The sequence below is a fragment of the Parasteatoda tepidariorum genome, chromosome 3, assembly GCF_982258835.1.
Source record: "Parasteatoda tepidariorum strain Cologne lab strain chromosome 3, Ptep-v5.0, whole genome shotgun sequence".
NCBI classification, from domain to species: domain Eukaryota; kingdom Metazoa; phylum Arthropoda; class Arachnida; order Araneae; family Theridiidae; genus Parasteatoda; species Parasteatoda tepidariorum.
Window position 1 is genome coordinate 67412569 of NC_141757.1, and position 18885 is coordinate 67431453.

Here is an 18885-nt window from a genome sequence, read left to right on the forward strand (position 1 = left end):
AAATTCAAGGAGTATAAATTCTGGTCCTCGATTTCCTTAGGGTCAACGGTCTGATGGACCTTGTCTGACTTTGTCAGACATTTGGAGGATAAGCCACAAGAACAACAAAAAGTTATGATGATTATTTATGCTTCATAATTAATCACTAGCAGTTGATAAAAAAGATCTTACTTTTTTTAGGAATTTCATTTTTACAAAAAAAAAAAAAAAAAAAAAAAGAATTAAGTCCAAACCACCTTTTTTGCCCAAACCGAACTTGTATAAATGGCTTTGGCCAGCCGTCTATTTTGGTACTAAACTACAAAAGTCCGAGAGATGAGGACAAAGTAAAATGTTTCAACTGTTGCTCATATAAAAGGATGAGTAAATTAGGAAGCAATAAATTTTATTAGTTCACATAAGCATGCATTATTATTTATATAATCATTCGACAGAAATAGGAGGAGTTTTTAAAATAATTTGTTTATTGAACTTTTTGATTTTACCTATTGTTAAAAAGTTCATTTTAAGTTGTTTTCAATTGGAATTGATGGTATGTCAGTTTTTGTTAGCTAAAACTTCAAATTGTTTGAAAGTTTAATCGAAAACTAAAATGTCTACCTCAATTTAATAAATTAAGTTTTGAAATATTTTTTGAATTTGGCTGTGCTTTAAAAATAGCAATGTTCAAAAAGTAATTTGGAATTTTGTACTTTGAGTAATAGTTTGTTGTAATTATAACTTATAATAAATTAGGGATAAATGTTAATAACTGAAAATTTGCAGAGGCTGAAAGGATGTTTTTTTTATTAAAGTTATTAGAATTCAATAACTTTATATTGTAAATTAGGTTGATTAGTATATAAGAGACAGTATTATTTTTTTAGAGGTTGGATTATTATATCCTAGCAGTTACACGAACTATTCTATTTAATAGCATGCTCTCAAATGGCGAAACTGGGAAAATGTTATTTGATAGCTACTTGTAAACTTCTCTCGTGTTTTGATAGGGTATTTTTCTTCAATATTTAAAGACGTAGTACATTTTCCGCTTCACCATTTTATTTTTGATTAATTAAGTCTTATTTATGTTGGTTTTAAATACCATTATAGATAAAATATTAAAGAAAAGCAGGAAAAAATGATATTCTTATAGCAGTGTGAGCAATGTTAAAAGAATTAACGAATCACCTTAATTATCATTTCGTTTCCCCTTTGCTTATAATGGAGTTTATGCTTATATATATATATATATATATATATATATATATATATATATATATATATATATATATATATATATATATATATATATATATATATATATATATATATATATATATATATATATATATATATATATATATATATATATATATATATATATATATATATATATATATATATATATATATATATATATATATATATATATATATATATATATATATATATATATATATATATATATATATATATATATATATATATATATATATATATATATATATATATATATATATATATATATATATATATACGGAGACAAAACTTCCGGGTTGTCATTCACAGTTTAATGTAACAATAAAATATATGAGAACTTTACTTTTAAAAAGATGTGAGTGAAATTACAAACACATAAAGTAAATTACTAACAGAAACGAGTAAGAAGTAACAGATTGCGAAAATTTATCAGCAATAAGTATAGAAGTATTAAATAAAAAGAGTTAACGTTAAGTGCGCTTAGTAGTTCAAAGTAGCAAACTGTAATTAAAAATTACGAGAACGGAAAGCAAAAATATTTATTTATTTATTTGTTATTAAGCAGTTATACTTATCCTACTAAACTAAAAGACATGTCATCTAGCTTGCTGCGCGTTAAGTTCAAGAAGCATAATTACAATAGCAATAAAAGGCATGGTAGTGTCATGCTTCATGTATACATATTTTATTAGTGCATAGAAAGGTAAATTATGCGATTTCCATGCCAGCAGAAGAGATACTGTTTTGTGCCTCAAAAAGTTTCATGCACAGTCCCTCCCCCCTAAAAAATGGACTATTTTGAAAGACTAGTGATGAAATGATCAGAACTTCACGTTCTAGGATTCAATGTTTCAAGGAAGTGACCTCAACTATGTTGATTGATTAGTGCAGACAATATTTTAAGTTACGAAATCCGATACAAAAAATCTATTTTCTCTAAAAAAATATACCCTTTTTATGACGGATTTAGATTTTTGAACCCCAAAACATAGGGGTTAGCTACAATTTGTAAAATATGGCCCCAAAAGAAGGGTCAGGAGAGCAGACCAAAGTTTGGACCCCTTAATGTCAATTTCACTTTTTGCGTATTTAGCCAAATTTTGAGAACATTTTTAGCAAATTAAAAAGTTTTTTGTACGCAATTTGGATTTAATTCATTTATCCTAAGACAACTTTTCGTAAAAAATTAATATTTTTTATTATTTTATTTAATAATAGTAAAAAAGAATTTGCATATTAACTTTTGACATCATTTTAAAGAGTGTCATTTTGCATGGCAAAATACAAAATTTGCGCGACATTGGTAGAATAGTTTCTGAGAAATCCAATTTCAAAAAAGTCGTATTTTCATAGAGTGCAAAAAATTTTCAATTTACTTAAGACTTTCTCAGGATAGCACGCAAAAATTAATATAAAATTAAGGTTCCAAACTTTGATCCGCTTTCCTTATCAAACTATTGGGACCAAATTTCCCAAATTACGGCTATTTCCTATATTTTAGGGTTAGAAATCCTAATCCGTCAAAAAAAGGGTATGTTTATTCAGAGAAAGTACGTTTTTGTGTCTAATTTCTTAACTTAAAATATAGTCTGCACTAATTATTTACCATATTTAAAATTACCATCTCGAATTATTAAGATAGAGTTCTAGAACGTGAAGATCGAATAATTAAATATATAATAATATCTATAAAAATATAAAAAAAACATATAATATATAAAAAACATTTTTTGTAACCCTTTTAAAAATGTGGGAGATAAAAGCAGTTAATTGAAAAAATTATGTTATCCCCCCTTTTTTGCTGTAATTTTGACAACAACAAAAAATTATTTCATTTATTTTGTAAATACTTTTGTATTAATATACATGAAAGAATGGTTCCAAATAATTCCTCTAAAGATACTATTTACACCGAAGAGCCATTACATTATGACCACCCTGCTAATAACATGTAGGACCACCTTTAGCCCTCAAAACTGCTAGCATCCGCCGTGTCATTGATTCCACAAGGTGCTGATAGGTAGTCTGAGGTTTCTGGTATCAAGCGCTCACCAACTGGTCCTGCAATTTCCTCACATTGCGAGGGGGTAGCGTGGCAGCACGAATTTGGTTTTCCAAGTAGAACCACAAATGCTCTATTGGATTAAAGTCAGGTGAATTTGGGGGCCAAGACATGACTTGAAAGTCACTGGAATGTTCCTCGACGATTCGACCCTTATGACATGATGCATTGTCCTGTTGGTAAACACCATCCCCCGCAGTAAAAACTGTTGCTATGAATGGGTGAACCTGGTCTGCAACTGTGTTCAAGTAGCTTAGACACGTCAGGGATTGTTTTATGAGGATTATGGGTGGTAATGTGCCCCATGAAAGCATTGTTCCTGGGCGAGGGCGAGAAACCATGAAAAATTGGGCGAGCCCATTGTTATAAAGGGAGGGTGGTCATAATGTAATAGCTCTTCGGTGTATATTTGTTGTCCAATCAAACTTTTGAATTCAGAAGAAAGTGACATGTCTGTCTTAAAGGACTTTTTAATTCCTGTAAAAATTTCTTTTACAAATTTTAAAATCAAATGATAAATTTTTTTAATTTTCTTTGAATCTTAAAAAACTTCTAGAAACAGAGTTCTAAAACAACTTCTATGTCAACAATGAAAAATATTCGAGGTGAAAAGAACTAAGGTGCTCACGTTAGCTTATATCCATTCTCTTAACGTTCCAATCATTACAGCTTTAAGACCAAGTGTGTCCAGTAGTGTCTAAGTATAGTACAATGGCTATTTGCTTTTGCATGAGAGCATTTATTACGGCTCCTGGTGGATAGCTACAGAGTTATTATAAGTTTTTTTTTATCCTGAAAACGGTTTGTGTATCTAATTTATGCTTACTGTGCATTCACCCTATGCCAGCGTGCTTATGCGGTTTTCAGTGGAAAGTTTTTATCTGTTTTACTTGTGTCTTACTAAATTAATCAAATGTAATTTTTTATTTGGCTATTGCAGGAACACATCTTTGTTTTGTACATTGTCCTTTGGAGTTGTGTCCCATTGTTTTACTTCCAATTAAGATTTCTCAAGAAGACAATTTTCCAAACCATCAAGGTTTAGCACAGTAGCTAAAATAGGTGCTGTGAAGATTAACGTCTCCAACTTGAAAGAACTAAAAGTATTTTTTAAAGATTTTTTTTTTCAAAAAGAAGATTATTCAAGCATCGCTAAATGAAACGCTTTAGAAAGTATCTTTCTTTGTCAAAGTAAAATGAGTAGCATATTCGATACCATTAAAGGCTTAATTCAAAAAGAGAGAGTCAGAATTGATACTGACATTTTTCGATTACATCACACTTATTCTGTCTTCATTATTGTGGTCTTCATAATATTTGTTTGTACGAAACAGTTTGCTGGAGATCCCGTCAAGTGTGTTCATACCGACACTGACATACCAGATAAAGTTTGGAATACTTATTGTTGGATCCATGGAACGTATGTAGTTCCGTCGGCATTTCACAAAAAAGTAAGTTTTCAATATAAAGTTCAATATACTTCATTTTTACACTACTGGCCATTAAACTCCATACACCTGGAAGATGGTACTCATGAAATTTGCATTTAAGGTAGTGCTTCTCAAACTTACTTTGTCTACCACCAACTTTAAAAAAATTGTCTTCTACTGCACTCTATAATTTTTAATTTTACCAGCAGGATAGTTATTATTACTTTGACTAAGTTTAATTTAATTATAGCATTCCACAAGAGTCTTTTATTTTTACGAGTTTAAACTTACATTTTAAATTAGACAGTTCTAAAGAGATCAATAAAACACAACTTTATAAAAAAAAGTAGGAAAAATTGTTATTTTAAATTGAAAAAAAAAACATTTTAGTTTTAAAACTTATCTAATAAGATTGATGAATCTGATGATATTTTTAAGCAAGTTTGTTAATATCAAGTTCGGATTTACTTAAAAGCAGCCGTAAGTCACCACGTTCAGTAACATGCAAACAATCTCTTTAATTAACACTAGTTCTCTTTACTTAGTTCAGTTAACACTAGTTCTCTTTAGTCAGTTTCTTTTCACTTAGTTCTCTTTAGTTTGTTTCTTTTCACTTAGTTCTCTTTAGTTAGTTTCTCTCTTTAGTTAACAGCGTTGCCACAGCACTAAATCCACGTACCCAATAAGTTATAAGCCAAATAATATAAGTTAATAACCCAAATAAGTTGACGAGAATGTTATCAAAAATTGTTGAATGATGGTTCGCAATCCAGGGTACAAATATGGAATTTATTTTTGCAGTTAAAATTCTCAATAGCCCTTTTTAAAATTGATTTTAATTTCCTCTTTTGTCGTGAGTTCTATAAGTTCTTCTTCCAACTTTAACGTAGCTGCTGTGACCCCATTTGAAAAAGGATCTAACACCCAGCCTGATATTTCCAATTTCAAAATGTCCTGAAATCGTCCTTCGAAATACGCTGTGGAGGTTCTCCAAATGTTGGCAGTAAAAAAATAAGTCATCGTTGTCTAAAGATGCTCCTGATGAATTGGGAAAATTTTGAAACTCACGTCTGCCGTTATTCTTTTTGTATAAAACGCAATTTAGCTATGAATGCAGCGATGACATTTTTTGTTTTAATCAAGTTCAATTCGTCACCTTGAAGTTGGAGATTAATATCATTAAACAATTCATACAAATCTGTTAAGTACGCAATATTATTCTTCGATGTGATGAGGTTGTTACGCAATTCACTGTCTTTTTTTTTCTATGAACTCTGTCACAGTATCAAACAGATATTTTCAAGCAAGTATCTCTTGATAGCCAACGTACTTCTGTGTGATGCAGCAAACGGTTGAAATCTTCATCATAAGTAACACAAAGCTGATTAAATAATCTGTCATTAAAGGAGCTATTTCGTATTTTTTTCACTGCTTAATGACAAGTTGCAGTGACTGAAATAGCCGTTCACTCAGATTTCTGGTAACCAAAATGCTCCAGATGAATAACTCAATGTATGGCGATTACAAAAAGAATTTAATTTTTAAGTATGCTATGAAGCCTTTGTGAAACCCTGACATAGCCGGAACCCTATTCGTAGCTGCTGACGTAATGTTCTATAAGGGCACTTTTTTTGGCGACGCAAAATTTTTCCAGTGCATTAAATATAGTTTTTCTTTTTGTATCTGTCTCTAAGTTTCTAGCAAATAATAGTTCTCGGCATAATTTATTATCTTTAATAAACCTTACACATGATAACAACAATGCTTCAGTAGATGGTAAAGTAGATTCATCCAACTGAATTGAGAACTGATTAGTCCTCAGATGATTGCACTATGACTCTTCAGTGTTTTCAGCCTTCTCATCAATTTCTCTTTGAGCAGGAATTTTTGGATAATATTTGCCTCTTGTTTATGAAGCACAGTAGTTATTACTTATTTAATTGCTTGTAAAATAGATTCTTCTCCAACAGTGTAGGGCTTCCATGTTTTAGTAATTAACAAAGATCTGTTGTATGAAGCTCGAAATCCGTCATCGTCTTCTTTGGAAGCTGCCGCAAAAAGTTTTGATGCACTTGGCTTAGCTAAATACTTTCTTTCCTGGTCTTGGAAATAGGCTACATTTTTGTACTCCTTATTTGAATGAATTCTATTCAAATGATTTTTGCAGCCTAAAAAGTTGCAATTGCTTCATTCGAAAGTGTTTCTTTTGGCAAAGAAGGCACATAAATGAAGATGGAATCGTGGGATTTTCTATAAATCCGTATTTTATATACTCTGCACTATATTGCCGTCTCTTCTTTTTGGCTTCAGACATTGTTTAGATTTCGCGATTTACACTTTAATTAACGTCAGCGATGGCTTGTTTGTGTGACATTTTTGAACACTATTTCCTTAGTTATCAAGTTAAAAAAAATGCTTCACCGTGAAGCTGTTTGGAAACTACTCAACTTTGGAATTACTAAAACTTTGGGAACGCTGAAGAAACATTCATTTATTAAAAAATTGTATTAATTTTTCCCATTGCGCTTTTCCAATCAAAACAAAATAATTAAATTCGTTAATAATGAAAAAATGCTTCCCTGGTTACCATTTTTAATATTTATAACAGTTCACCTATTTTTTATTTCAACAAAATCCATAATGTGTCTCACTTCATTTTTGCTTATACATACTCTTCAAAAACAAAATTAAAACTAAATTATATGCAGCTTAGTAGCGCAAATTCAATAAAACTTAATATAAGATTATTGATGAAAAAGCGATGAAAAAATTCCATTCCTCTCTTGAAATGTTTTAAAAATAAACCAGTATTTTATTAGTTAACACCCTCACTATTCTTTAATATACTTTATTTTGCATTGTTTTTATATACTTTATTATTAATAAACTTGGGGTTCCGTCGAAAGAATACTAATCCCTTAGGGTTTTATAGCCGAAAAAAAATTGGGAACTGCTGGTCTACAGAATATGGAATTGATGGTTTCAGAACTGTGCTAAACGGAACGTCGGGCTAAATTTTAACTCCCGACACTTCTAACAGTGAAGAAGACAGATATCTTACTTGAATATGCACAAGGGGTCGCACAACCACATTGTGGTTAGTGAGTAGGGAAATTGAGGATTCGTATGCAAGGTAAGCTTGTGCTCAAAACAGTTCGACAACAGTTCCAGCGTGGCAACCAAGGCCTCTGATATCCTTTGTGTTGCATTTAAGTCTGGGGCACAATTAGTGGTGTGATCACTGACTGAACTGATAATATGAACGTGAGCACATCATCCTCGCGAGCGAATGTTGGATCTGTATGCAAAACAATGATTACACGTCCCTGTTTGGCGACATCAAAGAGAACACGCGTTGCCAACTCGTATTTACTACATGCTGCTTGTACTATCTTGACCTTCCTTGAAGAATGTCCACTATATAGCTTGGCCAGCACTTTTTTCTAATCTTCATACAATATTTAGTTTATGGTTGCCGAGTGATTGCTTCCCTTTCACTCATCAATTACTACGGTCAAAAAATTATGTGGTAGTTGTGAAGCAAAATGACCCTTCCTTATCAACTGATCAGAGGGCTCGAATGCTACGCATTATTTGTCTGAATCCTTGTCCAGGAATATAAAGGCTTTTATTTCTGCAAGAGGTGTAAAATTTTGGTACTATTTTCTCAGACCCTATTTACATACGAATTTAATCACTTGTTCTTCCACTATAATGTAATCACCTAATAAATACCTTTCGGCTATTTACATTCCTTCCTGGAATAGCAAATTTAACGGTCAATAGTGTCAAATATGTTGTACGAAGGTTAAAAATTTTATCAAAAATTGTAAACTGGTGTTTGAAAGTGGATTCATTTTTTATAACAATATAGTAAAGGTTAAATGTTAATGAAATCTTTCCGACATAGCAAAATAAACAGACGCAAAACTAAGCAGCAGAGAATTATAAAATAAAAGATTTAAAAATTATGTTTTTTCCCCCTAACTTGACCTGAACGGAGGAAATAATTTTAATTTTCGATGAACCGTACGCTATTTAACTCAGGCCTGACAGGTTGGATATGAATAATGTACGGAGCATAGCTTATGATGCACATTTCCATTGTCACCGAGATTCCGCCCTCGTTAAGTCCTTCGAAAATGATGCTCCTTCCCTACACTGTTAAGTCTTATGGAAATAAAACTATTTCTTTTTATTCAATTGAAAAAAGTAGAATTTCCTTTCTAATTGGAAAATAATAGACGCAAAAACAAGGAAAAAAGTGAATATTATTTCGTCACTATTAATTAAATATTAATTAAATAATAAAACACAATTTAAATATTTTTTAAGCTAATGTTCAGAAACTTAATTAAAAAGAGATGATAATTCGGGGTTTGGATCAAATTTCATGAAATTTTAAATCCTTTTTTCTCTAATGTACACTCAAATTCGCAAAAGTATTAAGAGGATGCTATATCATGGGAGAATCATTTCATAGCAAATTCTGTTTCACCTTCGAATGAGTTTTAAAATTTAAATTTAGAGAAAAATGAGTACAGGTAAACTTAGAGTTAACCAGAGTTCAATAGACCTTAGAGTTCAATTGCTGAAAAAACATTTTCAAAATATCGAAATGCCAACAAATTATGGTAGGATTACTTCTCCGCGCAAATTCCCATAATTTGTTTGTATTTTGATATTTTGAAAACATGTTTTTCAGCATTTGAAATTTCATGGTTTATTCTAGGTTCACCTGGATTCCCTTTTCTCCAAACTTTCAATTTTAAATTACTTATTCAAGTGAAGGAGAATTTTTCCATAAAGATTTTCTTTAGACTCCTCCTAAGTAACTTGCTTCAATATTAATATGCATACAATTGTGTTAAATGAAAATAAAGATAGCTTTGAAATAATTCAGGCAATTCCTTCCAATGTGCTCAAATATGAATAAACTCAACTTACACCTTTTTTGTTGCCGAAATTTTTGCACTTGTTATTATTATTATTTTAAAAATAATTCTATATCATAAAATGATAAATTTATTTATTAGGTTGGAGTAGAAGTCCCTGCTCCAGGTGTAGATGCAACTGATGCAATGAAAGAGCCTCATAAAGTCAGATTTCTTTATTATTATCAATGGGTAATCTTTATACTTCTTTTTCAAGCAACGATGTTTTATATACCCAGATGGATATGGGTTTCTTGGGAAGGAGGTACATTAAAAGTCCTGACGATGGATCTTGACATTTCCTTGATTGATGAGTCGAAAAAGGCACAAAATTTACAAATTCTGGCTGATTATTTCCACTCCAGCTGGAACACACACAACTGGTATGCAAGGAGATACCTCTTTTGTGTCCTTTTGTGTGTCCTAAATGTAGTTGGACAAGCGTACATGCTTGATACCCTATTAAATGAACATTTTTTTACTTACGGAATGGAATCTGTCAACTACTTTCGTTATGGTGCAGAAATGAGTCCGATGATAAGGATATTTCCACGCATGTCAAAGTGCGAGTTTTTGGTTGGCAGTCAGTCTGGCGACATTGACAAAAGTTTCGCCCTTTGTATCATGGGTTTGAACAGCATTTTTGACAAAATATTCTTATTCATATGGTTTTGGTTTCTGCTTGTCTTCATTTTGACAGTCCTTGGAATTTTGTATTATCTCATACTAATTTTGTGCCCGCCTTTTAGAGTATTTGTTTTGTGTTACTTATATGGGTACGATCACAGGAAACACATACGTGTATTAGTTGGAGAAGCTTCTTTTGGTGATTGGTTTCTTTTATATCTGCTTGCAAGGAACATAGATTTTATTGTTTTCAGAAGCCTCTTACGCGTGATAGCTTGTAAGATTAAGGATTCGAAAGATCCCGGCGAAGATCAAGTGCGGGTGGAAGATTCTACACAGTTTCCAAGTGACCCATACAGGCAGTTCTCGAGTAGTAAAGTAAAACGTCTTTCAAGAGTAAGAAAAGCTGATGATGTAACACATTCCGGTCTGGAAGATCAACTTGAAGAAAAACCTGCTTACTCAATTCAACTTGAAATTGGTAAATCAATTGATCAGGATCAAACTGAGCTTTCGAAGCAGAAAGAAACCGACAGTGAACTCCAAAGTATCTGGGTTAGGCTTTTTAGAGGTGCAATATCTTGGCTAAATAAGAAATATCCGACCCGTAGGAATTTGTAAAGCCATTTAGTTCAGTAGTTCATTTTTGTAAAAATATTTTTATGTTTATATAAAATTTTTTTAATTGATGTCATCTCTGTGATAAATGTTAATTAAAGTATTTATTAGCATCACTGTTATTATTCATAAACTATAATACTACAAAATATGCATATAATTTACCTGAGAGGATGAGCACCTCCTAAATGGGCGTTATGATGCGCGGGGGTCATGAAATGACCTCTAATAAAGCTCAATAATCCCCTCTAGAAAATAGTTTTGATTCTTTGATGTTAAACATTTATTGTTTAAATATTTGAAGTCATTCTTTTTTAGATAAAATTATGTAAGATATCATAATATTCATTTCCCCGATAATTAGTAATTAAATTATTATATTATATTCAATATTATTGTTCTACTGCGTCTAAGTTTGGAAAATAATTCTCTAACACTTCATACAAAAAAAGTAAGATTTTCACCAAAGTGTTCACATAAGATATTGTCATCTTTATTTAAGTTATAATTCCCTAACTCTTCTTTCAAAAGAAAATGTTCATACCAAAATATTCAGAAAAGGAATTATCATCCTAGCTTAACCTCTCCATTATCTCGGTCCACATACGTGGACCTTCGCTTCTTAGCTTCAAAAAACAAGCTTTTTCCTTCTCTGAAACATTTGTGGATAGTTAAGCTTTCTGGGGATTCCGCAATAGATGCAGAAGATGTAAGTTATTTGGGTAGAAATCGACGTAAATAGAAGTGATTTTCGAAAAATGACGCTTAATTCACGTGCTCGAAAATGTAACTAATTTTAAATATTATATATAGTTATTCTGAAATTTTCTTTCCCTTTTGACTCAGTAGTTCTGTGATCTGTAGGAAGCTTTCAAACTTATATTTACTTAATATTTAAAAATAATACAGTCAAGAACATGTGTAACGTGTAAGAACATGCCTTGGTACGTAAGGTGAAATTTATTACAGCGTAGTCAAGTGAAATCTCATAGTAATATAAGTATTCAATTTTTTATCTATTTTGTAATATTTTTTCGTATATTTTCATTAATTGTCTTATATTAAGGTACAAACATATGTCTAATAACTTTAACGTTTTGAGTTTTTTCCCATGATTTTGAAATTTTACACTTAAGAATTAAATTTTTTTTTCTCGTTAATGTTAAATTCCTTACGTTAAATTATTTATTTTGCTTTGTTTGCATAATTAAAATAGTTTTGAAACTGCGAATTCATACAGCAATGTATTATTAAACATTGATATTGTACTTAGTATGGCTTCCCATTGTAAAAGAAAAATGAAAAAAAAATCGTCTTTTTAAAAATTTATTTCTTCCCAAAATAATTAAATAATTGTACTTAAATAGACAATAATATAACATTGCGCTAGTTTGCTCCTACTTAGGTGCACTTAAACATTTTGAAATTTTTTATATTTCATGACCGTCGTTGAACAGACTACCCGATTTTTGAATTTACGACTACTAATGTCACTACGTATCCTTGTAATTTTGAACCCAATCTAGAAGACGAGGGAATTCCTGAATCAAGTATTGTGAGAAATTTGCCTTCGTGGAGAACTTTTTGATGGAGCTAACCCGCATTTGCGTTACATGGAGAGGAAGACCACGAGAACCTCCCACGGATAGCCTGACGGCAAGGGGACTCTAACCCATGGTCCGTCTACCACTGAGGATATTTCACGTCAGCACTGTGGTTGGTGTAAGCCGGATGCGGAATTCGTATCGACTGGGATTCGAACCCGGTTCGCCTCATTGGAAGGCGAACGCTCTATCCCCTGAGTCATCGCGGCTCGCAATTAAACATTTGAAATATTTATATTATTTTACTTAGTTGAAACCTGAATTTGACGTGCGTTGGGTGCATGTTCAAGAGGTCGTGAGTTTGATCCCCGCCTGTCGTAGACTCCCCGTGTAGTAAATGGTGACTGGTACACGTTAAAAATGTCTGGTCACAAAGTCCTCCATGTTCCCATAACAAATCACACCTCTGGAGGTACTGAAGTGGAGATGGGTCGTTCTCTTTTTCAAGTCAAAATTACGATATGTGGATGAATAAATGGATGTATGAATGATTCCGCCCTATAAACAGGTTGTGTGGCAGAAGTCGAATCCTTGGCCATAGATGGAGCCGCTGGAAAACAAGAAAAAATCCACCTCATTTGCCTTAAGGGCATATGACTGCAACAACAACTGGGGTTCATGTGGACTTAAATTATTAGCCCCCAGGCAGTATAGATCGTATTTTGTTTATCTTATTCTAACTTATGGCAGTAAAATAGAAATTCGGAACAGTAAAATATTTTTTTTGCTATGTTCCTTCATACTTCAATTAGAGAAGAGGTTATCTGCTATCCCCCAAACACTTTCTTTAGAAAGTTAAAATTTAAGTAAATTGCTCACAAGAGAAAGTATAATTTTAAGTGCAAATTTCCTAACACTTTCTTTTATAATACGCAATTTGCGCCAAAATGTTGCACACGGAATGCCATTTTAGAATGGGTCAATAAATAGGGGATTATTTTTCATATAATCCTTAATAGGTTAACTTAGGAGACAGGGGTAATAAAACCTGACTTAAGATCATTAGTTTATAACCCAACAACAGCGGAATACTGAATGGTAATTTTTAGGAATAATTGTTTAAAGTTAAGCGTACCTTTTCAACTCTCACCTACATTCTTCATTTTTTCTTGCAGAATCAAGCAGGGGGTGGGGTCTCAAACTAATGTGTCTTTGTGTTGTGTGCGAGCAACAGACTGAGATACGCTATTAAGATCACTACACTCCGTTCTTTGTTTTTTTCTTCTAATGATCAGATTTCGCGAAGAATGAGTCACAAAAAAGATGAAAAAAATCATCAAGCAGGATGGCAATGTGCCAGTGTCTCAGGTAATATTGAAAAAAGAAAAAAAAAAGTAAGTGACTCAATGTTGAAGACACGCGATAGAATAAGTGTGGTTTTTGTGTCGTTATGCTTGCTAGAGGCTTGATCTCTGCATATTTGCGAGTGGTTTTAAAGTATGCTTAATTTTTTTAGTGTAGAATTTTAGTAAGTCTTTTCCCTTCAGAATTTTTTCGGTCATGAACGAAATGTGCAAGATTTGCACCGGAAAATGATGCAATAACTTGAATAAACAAATTTTTAGCAGGTATAAATTTTGAATAAGACTTAGTCTCTTAGAGATCCTTGTAGAACCTTTATTTTAAGTTAATAAATGCTTCGTTGTCTTAGTTCTTAATGTTAACTTATTAATCTGAATTATAATAAAGTATTGAAGCATTCCGTTTATGAAATACGTTCCCCACCAATTTTTTGCTTTTTTAGATTTTACTTAACTTATTTTTATTATTCCTTTTTTTTAATGAATGAGCATATTTTGAATTACATTTACTCTATAACTAACGTTAAAACCAGATCCATATCGTTTTTAATGCGACTCCATAATTTTGAAAATTTGAAACTAACTCAGAAGACAAAGAAACTTATGGAACAGGCATTGATCCTACTTACATTTACTATGTACGTAGAAATCTCCCAAACCTCCCACTGTTAGTTCGACAGCATTAGGACCCTCATCCATCAATCTATTATCCGTCTGTAATTTTGATATTTATTTTTGGAGGGTTTTCTTTATTATCACAATACATATACTTAGTTTTTTCGAAACATTTGCTGCTATCTTTTTTCTTCATTTACGGTTAATCTCACCTTTTACTGTCGTTTTCTTCACAGCTATTCAAGTCTCTTTCAAAGTAACTTTGGAAGTGAAATTATATCTATTTCATAGCCCGAATATGTATTGATTTTTTAAAAAAAAATTGTGTTTTTGGTACTGATAACAGAATTTTATAACTATATAGGGTAGCAAGTTTATCTTTTTAGTAGTCACGAATGTCAAAAGAGGTGAACATTCTCTCCTTGAAGTTGTCTCTATGATATTCAGTAAGCGTGAGCTTCACTAGCTTAATTAAATTAGTGGAAACAATAAACTCTGGCAGAAATCTTAGTAGAAATCTCTATCATCTTCAAGTTGACGGAAGAAAAGCGATAAAATAAAATATTCGCAAAAACTTTATAAGCAACATGCTTATTACTCTACAACTCTCACAGTTTTAATGCACTTCCATTTCTTTATAGGACATAATACACTAAATTTTCATTCAGAAGGCGTGATCTCTCTTTTACAGTTCGAGAGTACAATTTCCCAAATAAGGTTCGTCAAATCTTTTCTACTATTGACTTTTATTCTCAACCGTGTTTCGTGTTTTTAACGTATGAGGTAGTATTTGAAGAGGATGTTTCTATTTCCGGTAGAAGATTCGCTTGCATTGATTTAAGTTTTTTTCCGTTTACATCATCTTTTGACTTACTTTTTTAAATAATTGTTTGTTTTTGGTGGCGAAAAACTAGTTTGCAAGTGGTCGAATAAGTTGTTCTGCTTTAGGATGCACTATGTGTCGGAGACTAATTTGTTATCGTAAATTAAAATGTAATATGTATATATGTCATGATATTTAGTTATAATTAAATTTAAATCAAGAGATATTAGTAGTTGATCTGGAATTCAGAAATATTGTCGAAGGTAAATTAAGAAGGAAAGAAAAATATTCTTTCTTAACAGTAACCTTGATCAGAGATGGAGAAGTTTCATTCAGACGGGACAGCATTACTTAATGAAAGCCAGACTCAAAACTAAAAAAAGAGCGTTTAGAGGAAGAACAGAAGGCTAACTTGTTGATATTCAGACTCAATACTTTCTCACAATGAAGCCAGCCAAAACTTTAACTCGAGAATGATTGGTAGAGCAGTTTAAGTCCATTATTCTTTTATTTTTCCGATCCTTTTAAAACAAACATGTTACTGCTTTTGGAAAACTTTAAAGTATTTTTTCTCAGTTATTACATTTGTCTCTCAACGCCATAGATTATCTACATTATGAAATCTTTCTTTTGTTAAGATGAGTTTTAAATCAACATAAGTCGCTGTTGCTGCTTTTCTCCCACCAGGTCTGACGGGGTCAGACCAGATCTAAGAATCTAAAAATCTAAGATCTAAGATCAAACAATCATAAATAAGAAAAGGAGACGCATGAATATCCTCCCATATAAGTTCCAAACAGTCTAAAATGTGTTCAGGTGAAGCGTAGTGTTGATGGCACTTGGGCAATTTGGGTTTTTGTTTTCATATCCTCAGATAAATGTAAATCTTTAAGTGACCACTGGCGAGGTGCGAGATGGTGGCACAGGGTTTTCATTTGTAAGAAAGGCTCAAGGATAAGCCTGGTCTATTCCCCCGGTGAAATCAAGATAATTTTATTGTAGTGATCTTCATAAAAAGTATTACCCACACAAGCACGTGGCCACTGACAGTCGATACGAATACTGCTAATGGCTCTCTCCGACAGCAAAGTTGTCGTAGAATGCCAGTAGTTGGCAGATCATGGATTAAAATCCTCTTGTCATCTGGCTAACCAAGGAGATTTTCTTAGTTTTACTTATCAAATAACGGAAATAGGTTAATTACATTATTCTAGGAGATTTTGACCAAAAGCTTAATTGTTGAGCTGCCTTGTCTTTTGGAGTGGGCGAAAAAATTACAAAGCTAAGGAATTGAACATTGATGGCAGCAAACATAAAAGTGGTTAGCTGCTCAACACCACTTAATAAAATAAAAATGATATAAAATAACCATTAGGTATCTGAAGCTAACTTGTTAGTTTTTAAAATTTACTGATTTAAGAAGCCCCTGCTGCCATCAGCCGCCCTGCTATGAGTAATTCGTGCTTACATACCCCCTAAAAGTGCTTTTTAAGTGAACCACGAAGCTAAGGCGTGGTATTGATCTTTATTCCTTTTGTTTCGTATATTTTATCTTTTTTTCTTCATCAAACTAAGATTGCTGAATGCGTAATGCCGTTTGTGTTTGACGCAATATAGCCACGTCTAGATTTTATGCGATTAAGTATGAGCTTTAATTCAATTATATGGTTTCTAAAAATATATACGAATAGTATTCATTGCAAAAAAAATTATACCCAATCATTTAAAGATTTGTGAAATTCCTATTTCTTGCTTTATACAATCTGGATATTTTTCTTAAAAAATGAGGAATTATTAAAAAATGGTTAAATATAATTCAAACTTACAGCCAGTGTGCTATACAGTCAGATTTTGTGTCAAATTTTGCAAAGCATGCACTTTGAAAACCAAATTTGTCTCAGGATTTGGTATGCAAAATTGCAATTCTAAATTCATGGCATTAATTTATTTACTTATTTTAACGAGTAATTCAAATTTGATGGAAAATATCTTTATAAACAAAACAAAGTGGATGTAGTAATAATACTATGAATATTCTATGTTTGAATGATTGATTTGTAGTCATTAAACTATTTATTTTCTACATTTATATATACGCTAGCTACCTTCGGCAGACGGCTGGTCGGGCTTTTCAACTGAGTAGAATCCCAAGTAATTCAAGACTTCAAATTATAAATCCAAAAAACTAATTTATGAAACTAAACTTTCAGTTCTTGCTTTTTTTCAGGGCATATTAAAATTAGGTTTGAAAAAATGGGAATTGTAAGGAATTTAGGTTTCGTTAATCAGTCTTAAACGTTTTAAAATTTTAAGCAACACAAATGAATAAATAAATAAATAGAAGAATAAATAAATAGAAAAACATGCTAGTTAGCTATGATTTTGAACGATGCTAGAAGAAACTATATATCTTGTTAAAACCAGCTGTGCATTTAGTTTTAATTATTCTTGCGTTATTAGTTGTAATTCAAACATTCTTATGCAAGCTAATTATACATTCAATCAAGAGCATAGCATTTTTTTTGCAAGCTAACGACTTTTTTCAGGGGCTCTTTTTCACCAAGACGACGAAAGAAATGGATTTTTAGAATTATGAAATAATTTAAGTCTATATCTGGAAGGATAATTCGATCTGAAATAATGATAATACATTGAAAAGCGAAAAATAACTAACCTGAATGGCCCCTTATGAAGAATTAATTTGCGTTAAAAACCTTATTATTAAAATTAGTTTATAGAATTTTCAAAACGTTTAATTGTTGATCAAACCACCTCAATTTTAGTATTTTTAAGTCAAGATAGAAGGGAGTTTCGTTATTATGAAGTTTTCCTTTAGCAAAATTGTTTCCGAAGTTGTGACTTAACTAATTTGAATCTTTCGAATGAGACTACTCAACCAGTTAATTTATATGCATTAGATGCAATGAGTCATTAAGCCCTTGGAGACCAGCTCCTTTTTTTTTTGGACGCCTTTACTAAAAGAATAATTACAAATACCTTGAGCACTAAAAATTAATGCTTAAAAAACGATGATAAAAAATTATTATTAAAATTTGATAACAAAAGTTTTAGCATTAGAGTTTATCAATTTTTAATGTAGGAAAATTGAATTGTCATTTAGGAAAAAAATAAGCTTATTAAATTACCTGGGATTCTTAAATATATTTCTTTAATATTTAATAACTCATGTTAACGTGCGTATTTGTTACTAGTACAAGATTTTTTTCAGCACTTTCTCTTCTGTAATCAAACAGACTAGCATTCTGAAATGATGCAGTTTCCACAACAGTGCGTGCAGAAGAAGTAAAAAACATATTTTTTCAAGATTATATGTGAACGGTCGTTAAATGCCAGGGATTGAAAAATATCGCTTAAAAAAACATGTGCTCAACTTGCATGAAAAAATACTGGGTTATTCCAGAGACATTATAAAACTGTTTATTCTGTGGGGATTTAATCTATAGACTATGTCAACCTTCATCTATCAAAAGGTACCTCAAGATAGAAACGAGTTAACATGTCTTATATACTAGCGATTTGGTAATTAATATTTATAGTGGTAGTTACACCACATTACTCCCCTTCCAGTATTTTATCACGTCCGGGTCACCAATGTGGGGATTTAATCT

General features: G+C 31.7%; 1 protein-coding gene across 1 annotated transcript; it reads left to right on the top strand.

Annotated features, from left to right (window-relative positions):
• The first annotated feature begins 439 nt into the window (after positions 1-439).
• On the top strand, positions 440-11025 carry LOC107454151 (innexin shaking-B). The gene is made up of 3 exons (XM_016071225.4): positions 440-532; positions 4245-4755; positions 9771-11025. The coding sequence occupies exons 2-3, from the start codon at positions 4501-4503 to the stop codon at positions 10914-10916; spliced, it is 1401 nt and encodes a 466-aa protein (XP_015926711.3). The 5' UTR covers positions 440-532; positions 4245-4500; the 3' UTR covers positions 10917-11025.
• Positions 11026-18885: the final 7860 nt, after the last annotated feature.